This window comes from Silene latifolia, chromosome 4, assembly GCF_048544455.1.
Source record: "Silene latifolia isolate original U9 population chromosome 4, ASM4854445v1, whole genome shotgun sequence".
In the NCBI taxonomy this organism is placed as follows: Eukaryota; Viridiplantae; Streptophyta; class Magnoliopsida; order Caryophyllales; family Caryophyllaceae; genus Silene; species Silene latifolia.
The window spans coordinates 7,431,422-7,445,752 of NC_133529.1; the positions used below are offsets into that span (position 1 = coordinate 7,431,422).

A 14,331-nucleotide genomic window follows, 5' to 3' on the forward strand; every position below is an offset into this window, starting at 1 on the left:
TGAAGGTTGGGTGTTATTTGTAAAAACGTAAATACGTGGTGGTAATTTGTAACATGCTACATTTAAACCATGTTTTTTCAAGCTTAATTTCAAGGCAATAATATTTAACCCATGTTAATGCTAAGACGGTTACCTCCGTCTTAAGCGAGAGTGCTGTACATTATACATTTATACATATACACTCATATATGTATTTGGATACGATAACCAATGAGGTATGATTGGCTAGATTTTTACCCTGAGAAAGTAAGGTTACTACAATTAGAATATGATTGGTTAGTTATTGAGCAGGGTTTCCACTTTTCTCATCCTAAAATTTTCTCAAAATATGTTACAAATACATGTTTCTACATCTCTTTTAGTATGCTCAACTCATACACAATTATAGTACATACCCTAATAGAAAGGCACACCCACAAACACACTCATAACATAAAAGGAGACCCAACTCTTTCCTAAAGAGATCACTACACAAAATAAAATAAAGTAAAAAAAAGCAAGATAATATTTCATCAAAAATATGGGGAGAGGAAGAGTTGAACTTAAGAGAATAGAAAATAAAATTAATAGACAAGTTACATTTGCTAAGAGAAGAAATGGTCTTCTTAAGAAAGCTTATGAACTTTCTATTCTTTGTGATGCCGAAGTTGCCCTAATTATCTTCTCTAATCGTGGCAAACTTTATGAATTTTCAAGCTCTTCTAGGTTTTTATTTCCTCTCTATCTTATTACTCTCTCCGACTCAACAGAAAGCCAGTTTACACTTTTATTATTTTGTGAAAAGTATTTTAATTAAATGTAAACAATCTGTTGAGTCGGAAGAAATATAAACTAAGCAATTATTTGTTGTGTTTGTTCTTACTAACCTTGAATTAATTGATTTTTAATTTATACTTTCTGTAAGGTTGTTTTACACTTATATTGTGTTTAATCGATCTTTCTATAAGAAGATCGATACTTATTAAAGTGAAAAGAAAGTTACCAGAAAAATTCGTTAAAAACTATGTTGTCTGAGGTGATCTTATACAAAAATTTGTAAATATGATTCATGATTATTTGCATTTTGTGTTTCCTAGAGTTTAATTTGTTCAAGATCTAGATTAACTTTTTAAAAACATTTCTTTTGAATTACCTTGCATAAAACTCATGAGTTGTATGATTTAATATGAAAATGAGTTTGTAGTAGTACTAATTTTAGCTTAAGTTTTCTCATAAGTTTTCTCGTAATTTGCATTTTATGTTTTGGACGCTGCTTCTTCAAGAGTTCAAGATCTATTTTTTTTTTCAAAGATTTTTTTTTTTTGTCAAATTAGCTTTTATATAACTAATGAATTATAATTAATTTTGTTAATTATTTTTTAATTTTACTTTGCATTTTGTGCTATTTTTCTATGCTAGAAATCCGATTAAAGATTCTTTTTTTTTAATACTCTTTTCCTTTTTATAAAGCATTATAACAAAAATTTGTTTGATGACTTAATGTTGTAACAATTGGACTCTCTTAAAACGGGTATATCTATCTTAAGAGTAAAACAGATCAAATAGTACCACATGGACAATTATTTTGCTAAATTCTAGGAGCTTTTCTTTTGTCATATCTATCTTATTTGACCAATTGACCCGTCTTAAGGTTAAGACGGTAAGCATGTATTAAACGAGAATTTGTGATATTTTAATCCGTTTCTGCCAAAATGAATACATTAATTTGTGTTAATTATATGATTGATATTCAAAAAAGCAAGAAGTGCTAAATTAGGTTAAGAAATAAGAAATGGAGTTCGTACACTTTTTGTGCTTCTCTAAACATCCTAGACCATTGTCACACCTAATTAATTGTTTTGTATGATTTTAAGTTCATTGAATTTCTGATGTTACTATTTTAGGTTTTAGTCAATTTTTTTTGGGCACATTTAGCTATCAATATAAGAAGTTGTGACGGGGTTTGAAGTTTTGAACCCAGGTTATAACTCAAGAGTATTACCGTTTATGATTTTACTAATTAAGCTAATTGAAATCAAAGTTGAGTTTCAGTAAACTTAAAATAGGCTAAACATCACCCCACTTGAACATACGAAGTGTAAGATAAATCTGTTGTTTTTCACTATATATTCTACTTTTATCTTATTCATACAATCATACTACTTGACCAGTCTTAACCTTAACCTTAAGACAAATACACCTGTTTTAAATAAGAGTTTGTGATTGAGTTTAACTTAATCAAACACACTAAATTACATTAAAATTTAATAAAAGACATTAAGAATATTGAAAAATGTAACTAAATATTTTACAATTTTTCTTTTATTTCATACTAGTAGAGTAAAAAACTTAATATCACTGTTGAGATTTCATTTCAGAGATGTGATGTGTTTGCAGCAGCATGCATATGCATATGCCTGCCAAAATGTTAAGTGTTTCAATTTTCAGAGCTAAAGACAAAGTCTGACTATTTAGGTTCCAAGACTGAGATGCTATCCTTAATCTTTCATGTAATTCATATATCTATAGGGTGTTAGGGTGTTTCCTAAATCATTTGAGTATTTGTCTTTTCTAATTAATTGTCCTCTCCATCCATACTTCTTCTTTAGCTTTAAATTCACAATTATTTTAACCATTTTTTATGTTTGTTTCATAATAATAAAATAATAATATGTTGTTGTTGAACATAAAAATTGGAATTGTGATTAAAAACATGTACTTTCTGAAACATGGATTAAATATATTCCAGTCGTAATGTAGTGTTATTCTCGCCCGTTGAAGTTTATTCGGAAAAGTAGTCAATTTTAGGCCCTACTTAATATTTATATCTCTATTTTTTTACTTTATTGATTACATTATCCTCTCATCCATATTGTCTCCTATCCGTTTTTTTATTGAGTAACTCTCCGAACAATATAAATTTATTGTGAAACTGTTTATCTCAATAAATTAATGAGAAACCGCCTCTAAAAAATGTTTGTGCTTGATCATTTAAAAGAGAAAGAAAAAAGCTTACAAGTTCATACATAAATGTTACTCGAAGTATTATTTTAAGGTCTTCTTTTTAAAAACTTACTAGCCACTCTAATTAATGTATTTGATGACGTCACAGTCAATAATTTACATTTACTTTATTTCCTCTTCTACAAAATAAAATAAATGTAAATTATTTAATGGGACAGAGGGAGTAAATGTAAAATATACTTGACCATTTTAGCATTGGATCATAATATTTGACCAATATTAACTTTTCTAAGTTTACTTACAGAGTTATTTCACACTAAAATAATTACTCTCTACTTTTTCGTAATAATTACTCTCTTCGTTCGCTTTATTTCCACAATTATATTCGAGAAATATTTTAATTAAACGTATGAAAATGAAATAAATAGGCCTCGTTTGATTGTCCTCTCAATTTATGGGATTTCAAAAATCCCATGAGAGTTTTTTGAATCTTATTTGGTTACCCAAAATAATGGAAGACGGAGGAGTTTACAACTTCAAGGGAGTTTTCAATTTCTACATAATGTAGGAGTTTGATTGCCCACCCCCTCCTAGGTAATTGTAAACCCCTTCATCCATTTTCCTCCAAATTTACTCATCCACCCTTACAAATTAGGTATTGCTTATATTATGGAGGTTATATTGGTAATTATAAATCAAAATCGGGTGAATTGACATAGTTCAAACAAACATTACATGGGAGTGTAATTAATGGGAAAAACAAACTCCCCAAGACAACCAAACATGTTTTTGTCAATTCATGTGAATTATATATGGGAGTTGTATTCCAATGAGTTGCAAATTTACACGGGAATTCAACTTCTACATGAACCAAACGAGGCCATAGTGTACATATATTACTTTTATTCTGAAACACTCGTTCTCTCTTAAATAATTCTCGAACATAATTAAAAAATGTTATAATATACGCAGTCCTTAACTCTTGCGAAAGTACTTTTTGTTACGAATCTAATAATATTGACTTAGCTATAATTTTTGGTTGAGAGATGTGTAAGGCTATTCCATGAGCTTCTTCCTTTTATTGTTTGTAACGTTTAGTAATTTTCGCGGTGAATGTAGTATCCTGAAGACAATTGAAAAGTACCAGAGATGTAGCTATGGCGCTTTAGAAGCCAATGGTGTCCTCAATGAATCCCAGGTACATTTATTACAACATATACTCCGTCTGTCTCGAAAGGAGGAGCTAAATTACTATACAAAAAATTTAGGGATATTCTCTCGTGTACCCCTTAACTTTTTCATTTTCTATGATATACCCCTCTTTTCATGCAAAAAAAATTTGATCGATCAATAACTCTGCCAAGTTCGAGAATACGATAAACTTTTTTTTCCAAATTGACCGTCTTTAAGAGGTCTTCCGTTTGAAAAAAAATTCACCGACGTCTCAACTCGTAGACGGGAATTATGGTCGGTCAAAGTTTATTCGTTAAAAAATGTTTGACCAACCATAACTACCGGCTACGAGTTCAAAAAGCGGCGATTTTTTTTTCAAAGTGAAGGCCTTGACGAAATAATTGGTTTGAAAAAAAAAATAACCGTTCTCTGAACTCGTAACAGAGAATTATTGTCGGTCAAAGTTTTTTTGCGAAAAAAGAAGGGTACACCATAAAAAATGAAAAAGTTCGGGGGTACACCATAGAAAATAAAAAAGCTCGTAATTGCGATTTTTATCTGATTTTACCGAGATTTTTATTAGGGAAGTCTGGTTTGCGAGCTTGCCTATGAGCGCTAGGGAATTTTCAGTCTTAGTTATATATCGGTTTTTCTAATGTGTACCCTAAAACACACATTAATAAGCCTATTAGAAAAAGATTTGCAAGATAATCTTATCACAAATGCAAGTATAAACTTAATTTTACCATAATTAAGGAGAATCTCCTATCTACTAAGAGAATAAGGATTTTTAAAAAGTTTTCCCTCCAGATGCACTAACTTAAATATGGAAAGAAGTTAAATTTTCTTTAATTAAACTAATCTTTTATTTAAAAAAGGAAAATGAAAGGGCGCCACCCGGTGACACCCAATTTGGGCGCCACCCTCTCACATGGGGTGAGTGGGGACCCCTTCAATTAAAAAGGGTTGTGAGAGGGTGACACCCAATTTGTGCGTCACCCGGTGGCGCCCTATCACTATCCTTTAAAAAAATAATCTTTCATCATTAAACTTTAATATATAATCTTTTAACTAAAATAAATTAAATTAAAATTGGTATAAAACTATAAATTATACATAACCATAAACGGTTATTATTAATTTCGTGACGAACCCATGAGCACTTAGATCAATTGGCAAGGGGTTGTTCTAGCTTAACAGAGAGGTCTCGTGTTCGAGCCACGGGAACGCAAAGATTGTTAAAACTCATGAGGGAGAGCTTTACCGCCCTAGTGGTCCTACCCGGCTCGAATTCGGATTAAACCGGATGGTTTACAGCAAAAAAAAAAAAAAATTAATTTCGTGACGAAAAAAATTATTACAATAATATGAGAAAATTTATAAAATGAAATCATTATATTAAAATATTTTTTTGAATACACACATTTCTTTAAATTACTTAATTCTCCTGATTAACTTTATATTCTCCTGATTTACTTTCTTTATACAGTAAAAAGTAAAAAGTCTGTATGTACCGCGCAAATGCGCGGGATTTAGAGTAGTATTGTAATTAAACGCATTATTTATTAGGGTTTACTGTTTCGATTATTAATAGTTTTCATACTTCTAAGAATGAACTAGCCAAATAACTGATTTCTTACAATTGATGTGAGGTAAGGCTAATTACCAGGAGTATTTGAAGCTAAAGGCAAGAGTAGAAGTTCTTCAGCAATCTCAGAGGTAACTTTCTTGATTCGGAGATTGAGGCCTAAAGCGTAATTGTTATTAGGGTAATAGAGCTTAGTTAACGACATTATTAAAGCCTTGTTCTTTTGAACTTACAGAGTTATCGGATTACATTCCAATTCGATTAAGTAGAATGAAATTTTCGATTAATAAACTGTCTGTGACCGTAAATTTGCCTTATAAATTTGATGTAGGAATTTGCTGGGTGAAGATCTAGGTCCATTAAATGTGAAGGAGCTAGAACAGCTTGAACACCAGCTTGAAATGTCTCTCAAGCAAGTAAGATCCACCAAGGTAAATTGTTCACAAATCCTTGTTTAAAAAGGACATATGCATTTTAAACAATAAAACGGGTCAAGCAGAAGGAACAAAAAGCAGAATGCCTAGGGAATGATGGTAAACTCTTGTCTCATTCACCTATATGGGGTAGGATTTACCTGTTTTACACTTAAGACGGATATTACTGTCATAAGGAAGACGAGCAGTAAATTGTTATAAGGTGTATATCACTATATGCATTAGTCTACTATAAATGTCTTAATATAAATTGTTATGCCAATTATTTCGAATTTTGCTTTTTCAGACCAATCAAATGCTTGATCAGCTGGCTGATCTACAGAGAAGGGTATGGACATTTTATCTGAATTAGGAAGTCGCGAATTCTTGTTTTAAACGGACATTTCTCTTCTGAAGCTTTAGACGGGTATATCTGATCATTTTATGGTTAAGTGTAACCACAATGGTACATGCATTGTTACAGCTTATGCCTTATGGTAACTTGTTTTTCAATGATGGTCACATTTAGCTGAAAAATGATTATAAAATCTCGTTTTATTGCTTCAGAAGGGCTCCAACTGGAATGAAGTAGATTATGTTATATGCAAGTTTTCAGGCCTTTCTGGAACTTAATGGATATGTTCTATTGGTGCAGGAACAAGTTTTGGTAGAAAATAACAAAAACTTGATTAAAAAGGTAAGCATAAATTATAGTCGTTTTTCTTGCGTAAAGGGAACTATAAGGATAATTTTTACAAGAAGTATTGAAAGTTGTTAGAGTATAAAATAGATTTTAGAACTTCAACTATCAGCTTAAATTTTTGGTTGAGATGGTAAATCAAATCATGAGCACTACTTTATAATAGCGACTTTATTTGCTGCGATAATTGTTATTTATGTATTTTATTTTCAGCTGGAGGAGAGCAACGCTCAGTTCCCTTCAAGAGTTACATGGGAAAGTAGCGAAGATCAACATCAAAATATTCCATTCAGTCGCATTCCTACCCAATCTGAGGGCTTTTTCCAGCCTCTTTGCTCCAATCACCAACCTTCACAAATTGGGCAAGTTTAACTTACCAAACCCTCTTTAATTGTACTTCTACTTTACATTTTTAATGAACTGATTAGGATGAACGGTTTTTTTAACGTGTGTTATAAGGGCACAGATTAATAACCTAAATGTGGAAATACTCACAAGATATTTTCATGTTACGGAACGAATCCTAGTCAACATATAATTCATAATAACATATCAAATGACTACGTACATATTACTCCGTATTATTTTATTTTATTCCTCGATATTATTTAACTTACTTTCGATAAATTTACATTTTACAGTTATCACCATCCTTTGAGCTCAAGTGATGCAAGTGGTGCAACAACAAGCCAACAAATGAATGCATTCAACAACCAAGGGTGGATGCTTTAAAATATACGGAGTAATATATTTCAACTTAAAATTTTGGGTTGTTTTATAGCTCAATTTAAATTATTTATAGATATAATTATATAAGTATGACTTTAATTGTACCTATAATTTTAAGGACTATTAATAAAACAAGACTTCCCATTTTGTAATGACATAAGGATCGGAGTTTGAACATTTGGTATATTAGCTACTCCATGTATCGTATATTCGTACGATTAGTCATCACTCGATCATCCACAAATGTACTCGCCCCGAGCTCTTCTACTTGTAGTTTTTGTTGAATAATCTTTTGCTTGGAATGACGTTTGCAAATCGAAGCTGCCTAGCTAGGGTTATTAGTCCATGTTAAGAAAACTTTTTAACCAAAAGCTTAAGTTGATGTGGATTTCCCAAGATTAATTTTATACTATAACAGTCCCAAGCTAATTTTATCTTTAATTTGGATCAATTTTGGTTCACTAATTAATAAAGAATCTGTTGTTTTAGGATCTTATATAAAAATAATAAGGCTAAATCAATCTAGTTGCATTCAAAATCAGGCACGTCTAAAAGGGGGCTTAAAGAGGTTCTTAAAACCGGGCCCATAACATAAAAGGGCCTCAAAATGCATGATCCCCCCTCCCGGCGGTTGAGTTTTTCAATGTTTTTAGTTAAATTTTTCGAATTTTTCAATGCATCTCGTTTTCGTGGCGATAGCGTGAGTAAGTCTCTGGTATTTCTTATTTTATGGTTGTTATTTAGAGATGATGCAAACCTTAATTTGGGTTGGATTGGGGGTAGTGATTGATTGCGTTTGTTGTGATTAGTATTATTGGATTACCATTGTTGTAGGTGACGATGTGGTACTCGTGCATTTGTATGATTGGCTGCAGTGCAACAGATTGCGAAAAGGTAGGGTTTCCCTACTCACTTGGTTGCATAATTGATTATAAGTTGGTAACTGCGATTGATTGTTGGTAATATGATTATGCTTTGTGATTACTTTGGTTGTTGGATTGATTGTGGAGCCATTCTTGGGAGATGGTTCCAACCCCGTGTTCGCCTCTTGTGGCTCCCGTCATAGAGGGATGTACACATTAATGATTTGGGTTATCTCGTTGCGATGAGCGAGGCTTAGATGGTAAGGCTGCGGTCCCCACTGGAGGTGTGGGTTTCCCTTTGCGATGGGAACCCGACAGGGCTACACATTTTGGTGTGTAGTCGGTTACTGGTTACTATTGGAGTTTGGAGGATGGTTGCTAAAGTTTGGATTGGATTGTGTATTGGATTGTATATCTGTGATTTCTTATTTTGGTTATGCAGTTGACCGACCCGTTTATTGTTTTCAAAACCGTGGTGAACGGGACAGAGTCAACACATGTTCTTTAGCTAGCTTCCGCTGTTGTCTTAAACATTAGCTTTTCCTTTGGTTTCTTTTCGGAGTGGTAAACGGTTTTGGTTTGGTTTTCCGTTTGAGTTTGGTTAAACGGTTTGTACTTTTAATAAACGTTCTATTATGGTCTATTTGATACACTTTACCTCGGACAACCGAGATAATAGCGCTTCCATTTACTAAGGTGGGCCTTGGTAAGACACTTTAGTAGATGGGAGTGTTACAGACAGCCACCTCATTACCATGACGGGTACAACTTTTAAAAATCATACCCGTCCCAAGAGGAGGAAACTAAAACCCGTACCCGCCCCATTTAACCGCTAACCATAACTTTATTTGGAATTTACACTGAGTTATAGCTGTTATACACTTCTACTACGTTGAAAATCAAGAAGACCTAGAAATCTAGATTCTAGATGATAAAAGTTTCAGCCGAGATAGAAATACCGAAAAGATAGTCCAACTTTAATATGACTTGGTATATGATGAGCCCAACAGAATCACTGGGATTGGGCTATATGTGGTTATGCAGGACATTAAACAAGGCCCAAGTCCATGGTCAGCTTATTCGTATAATTATCATCTGATAGTCTAGTCGAATTAATAAAACTAATCGAATTAGTAATTCGTTGTATTAATAAATTTAGGGATAACGATAATTCAAGAGTAATTGATCCATTAAAATACACAAATCCCTTGTACTTATTGAAATCCCATGGGGCATATGTCAACTATTAATGATTTTCGAAAACCCCTCCCTGACCATCGACTCTCCCTTATCTAGCTCTTCTTCAAAACCCTTTAATTTAGAACTAGTATAGTTTCCGTGCTACAGCACGGTATTTTTTAGATTTGTTTTATAAAGAGGTTTTCTTATCAAATCATAAATTACCTGTACTTTTAGTTTAATGTTATAATGTACTCTGTACTAAATATAATCTTAGTAAGAGGTAGAAAACGAAAATTTACTACCATCAAAAGACACTCTAAGTTAAGTTATTTTTGTCTTAAACTATTTTTAATTTACTATTAAAAATAACACTATGATGTTAGTATATCATTACATGATATGACATTAAAATACCATTAAAATACAATTAAGTAATGTAAGATTTAATTAAAACGCATATTAACCTTATAACGAAAAAGGGTAAAAACAGTATACTACGCATTTAAAAAGACAATTTATAAATAATTAAACTAAAATAATATTTTTATTTTTTATTTTTGATAAAAAAATACTTAAAAATTTATTACATCTCTAACTGATGAAGGATAATATAAGAACCGGATTTGCGTAATTTTAGAGTGTAAGTGATGAACAATAATTATGGTAAAGATTGCATAAGAAACAAATTTTCGTAATTTTATAGTGTAACTGATGAAGGATAACATTTATGGAAATGATTGCATAATAAATTAGGGATAATCATTGTTTTTTTTACAAAATAGGTAAAATATAAATGTAATATTGTTTCCATGTATAGTTTTGAGAGTTATTTTTTCTTAGGCGGGAAAACTATTAAGAGTTTTTATTCTCTTAGTAGTAAATAACATATCAAATGACTACATACATATTACTCCGTATTATATTATTTTATTCCTCGATATTATTTAACTTACTTTCGATAAATTTACATTTTACAGTTATCACCATCCTTTGAGCTCAAGTGATGCAAGTGGTGCAACAACAAGCCAACAAATGAATGCATTCAACAACCAAGGGTGGATGCTTTAAAATATAACTAGTTTTAAACCCGTGCAAATTGCACGGGATTGCTATTTGAAATTTTGTTATTTAAAAGTTTTGTTTTCATTTTTGTGCAATTTTAATGTTTTGTTTTCCTTTTTGTGCAATTTGCACGGTTTCAAATAATTTAAAAAAAAACGATACGTTTTATGTATCATGTTTAATACTTCATCCATTACAATCATTTCTACACATTTGTTGAATATATGCGAGTTATATTGTAATGAAATGTATAGAATTGATTGAAATAGAGGGAGTATTTTTTATCTGTATAATAATCTCATTTGTAATTAGCGATTTGTACATGACGGACGTATACAAAATATGGTAATATTAACAATCAATTTATATTCGAAATATACCAAAACATAAATCTTAAAACTCGACAGTACAATATTTGAAATATATTACTCTGTAACACATTTGGTCAACCGATGCGATTGTTACATGTAAGATCTCGTGTTCTTGTATTAGGTACATGTTCAGATTGATTTATCATCTCATCTCCATAAGTAAAAGTTATATCATGTTGTAGACTCATACTATGTACTTGTTGTATATATAATTTTAAAAATATAGTAACATATAATAGAAGTGTTATAAAATTCTTGCAATAGGTCGTTAAATTTCGTTAAATTTATTTGGCAGAGAAAACTATAAGTAAATACGGAATTAGATAAGCCCCGTGTGCTTGTGCTTCATATTTCATAATATAGGCCAATCTAATCTAAATATTTATGAACCCCTTACCTACGAAATAATAAATAGATGGAGTACATGTTTCAATAAGCTAAATCTATGTCTAATATGGCCTAGTGTAATTTACCGTGGCTATACTTTATTTGCAATGAATGTAAATAATGCATAGGGTCATTTGGTCAGGTAGTGATTGTAGTATGATATATCTTCTTGTCAGGCTACTTGCGCAACTTCAAAAAAACTTATCTTACATATTAAACCAAATTATTCGCGCGAAAATAAAACAAAATTAGTAAAATTTGAACCGGTCTGTAAGCAGATCCGTGCAAAATGTTAAACTCGTTTTTCATTTAGTCAAACTCGTACACTTTGTAGAAGTAGTGCAAGTTTAAAGTGAAATTTTTGACCCGTGAACGTTTAAAATGAAAATTTGTAACCTATTTTTCATTTAGTACCGATTGTTAATTATAGTGAAATACAAAATGAAATTTTTGACCCGTGCAATTTTAAAATGAAATTTTTGACCCTGCCCTTTTAAAATGAAAATTATAACGCGTTTTTCGTTTAATTACAATTGGTACTTAGTGAAACATGAAAATTATGATGGTATACACTTAAAACAATTTAGCTGAATGATTTAATGATAACGTCGTCTAAAGCCGGGAAAAACATTGGATTATACTAACTGATATGATATCTGATCCGAAAAATCGGATATCCCATCCGAAAAAATGAATATCCAATCTGAAAACATATTTAGATCGGAATGGCTTTCGGATATCAAATCAGTTTGAAAATGGGTTACAAAATTTTCGTGTATCTAGATTGAAACTCTTAAGTTAAGACGGTTTTAAGCAAAACCATCGGTAATTAATAAGGCCCATAGCAATTCATAAAAAAACAGCCTACATATACATACCAACTACGGAGTACCCATTATAATTTCTCATTAATGAAATTTTACATAAATGAAACACAAAATAAAGTAACCCACCACCAAACCTAAAATTTGTTACTCGCCGCTCCTGTACACTGCATGTACTGATGTACCCCTTTTTTATCCTCTTTTTCTTTCTCAATCTTTGATTAATGGATGGTTTTCTTTCATCAATCTTTTACACAAAATTTCCTCTCGTCACAATCTTGAAATCCCACTTTCTCTCAATTGCTACTCAGTTTCCCTCACTAATATTATGCTCAATTAAAACTTTGAATCCTACCTCATATCACTCTCACTCTCATTCTTTCCCTAAAAAATTCATAAGAAACTATATTAGTTTAGATCTATCGTCTTATTGATATTCATCCTATTGCAAGTTTCGTAAGTATTAAAGTCATCCCTGATTTTTTCTCCAAAAAGTATTCTTGTTTGTAATTACTTTCTCTTTTTAACAATTTTTCGCCTTTTTTTTTGCATTTGTTTTTATTTATTCATAGTAACGTTTTTCTTCTTTCTGTATCTTAGTTTAAATAAAATTTTCAATATTTTGTAACTATAATTTTAATAATTTCCCAGAAATATGTACCAGATATTTACCTTTATGTCATTAGTTATGTAGATTTAGAAAATTTGATTTTTAAACCTGGCCTCTACGTTATATTTTATTTCAGCTATTTTTTTCCCAAATGTTTATTCATCATTTTGACTATAATTATTGGTAGATTTTTTATCTTATAAATAATTTCGGTTTAAATATTTTTTTCACACTTTTTTAATTTATTTTCTGGTATAGGTGGAAAAAAACTTCAGTAATAATTTGATCTCCATCACTTTTCGATCTCTGAGAGATTCCTTAATTATCATTCAAAGATAGTAGTAAATTTGGCCCAATTGAAATGGATTATCATTTGTTCATAGACAATCAAGCTTCATTGTAAAATGTAAACTATGTTGTAGTTAAATGGTGTAGCTGTTATGAGTGGTGAAGTAATTTGTCAGGTTAATTGTGTGGTGTGTATATAAAAGATCACAAATTCTTGGTGAAAAAAAGATATCAGTGAACGTGGTGGGGCCATTTTTTTTTTTTTTTTTCATTTTCTTTTAAAAAGGACTTTCAACCACAGGCTGACACATTAGCTCTGTGGTTGTTCTTTTAATAAAGAGGATATATTTACTTAAAATTTTGGGTTGTTTTATAGCTCAATTTAAATTATTTATAGATATAATTATATAAGTATGACTTTAATTGTACCTATAATTTTAAGGACTATTAATAAAACAAGACTTCCCATTTTGTAATGACATAAGGATCGGAGTTTGAACATTTGGTATATTAGCTACTCCATGTATCGTATATTCGTACGATTAGTCATCACTCGATCATCCACAAATGTACTCGCCCCGAGCTCTTCTACTTGTAGTTTTTGTTGAATAATCTTTTGCTTGGAATGACGTTTGCAAATCGAAGCTGCCTAGCTAGGGTTATTAGTCCATGTTAAGAAAACTTTTTAACCAAAAGCTTAAGTTGATGTGGATTTCCCAAGATTAATTTTATACTATAACAGTCCCAAGCTAATTTTATCTTTAATTTGGATCAATTTTGGTTCACTAATTAATAAAGAATCTGTTGTTTTAGGATCTTATATAAAAATAATAAGGCTAAATCAATCTAGTTGCATTCAAAATCAGGCACGTCTAAAAGGGGGCTTAAAGAGGTTCTTAAAACCGGGCCCATAACATAAAAGGGCCTCAAAATGCATGATCCCCCTCCCGCGGTTGAGTTTTTCAATGTTTTTAGTTAAATTTTTCGAATTTTTCAATGCATCTCGTTTCCGTGGCGATAGCGTGAGTAAGTCTCTGGTATTTCTTATTTTATGGTTGTTATTTAGAGATGATGCAAACCCTAATTTGGGTTGGATTGGGGGTAGTGATTGATTGCGTTTGTTGTGATTAGTATTATTGGATTACCATTGTTGTAGGTGACGATGTGGTACTCGTGCATTTGTATGATTGGCTGCAGT

General features: G+C 31.3%; 1 protein-coding gene across 1 annotated transcript; it reads left to right on the forward strand.

Moving 5' to 3' along the window:
• The first annotated feature begins 282 nt into the window (after positions 1-282).
• On the forward strand, positions 283-7,698 carry LOC141652772 (agamous-like MADS-box protein MADS2). Its single transcript, XM_074460371.1, has 8 exons — positions 283-705; positions 4,063-4,141; positions 5,774-5,835; positions 6,036-6,135; positions 6,425-6,466; positions 6,773-6,814; positions 7,031-7,179; positions 7,459-7,698. Exons 1-8 carry the CDS (start codon positions 521-523, stop codon positions 7,547-7,549), a joined length of 750 nt encoding a protein of 249 aa, XP_074316472.1. The 5' UTR covers positions 283-520; the 3' UTR covers positions 7,550-7,698.
• Positions 7,699-14,331: the final 6,633 nt, after the last annotated feature.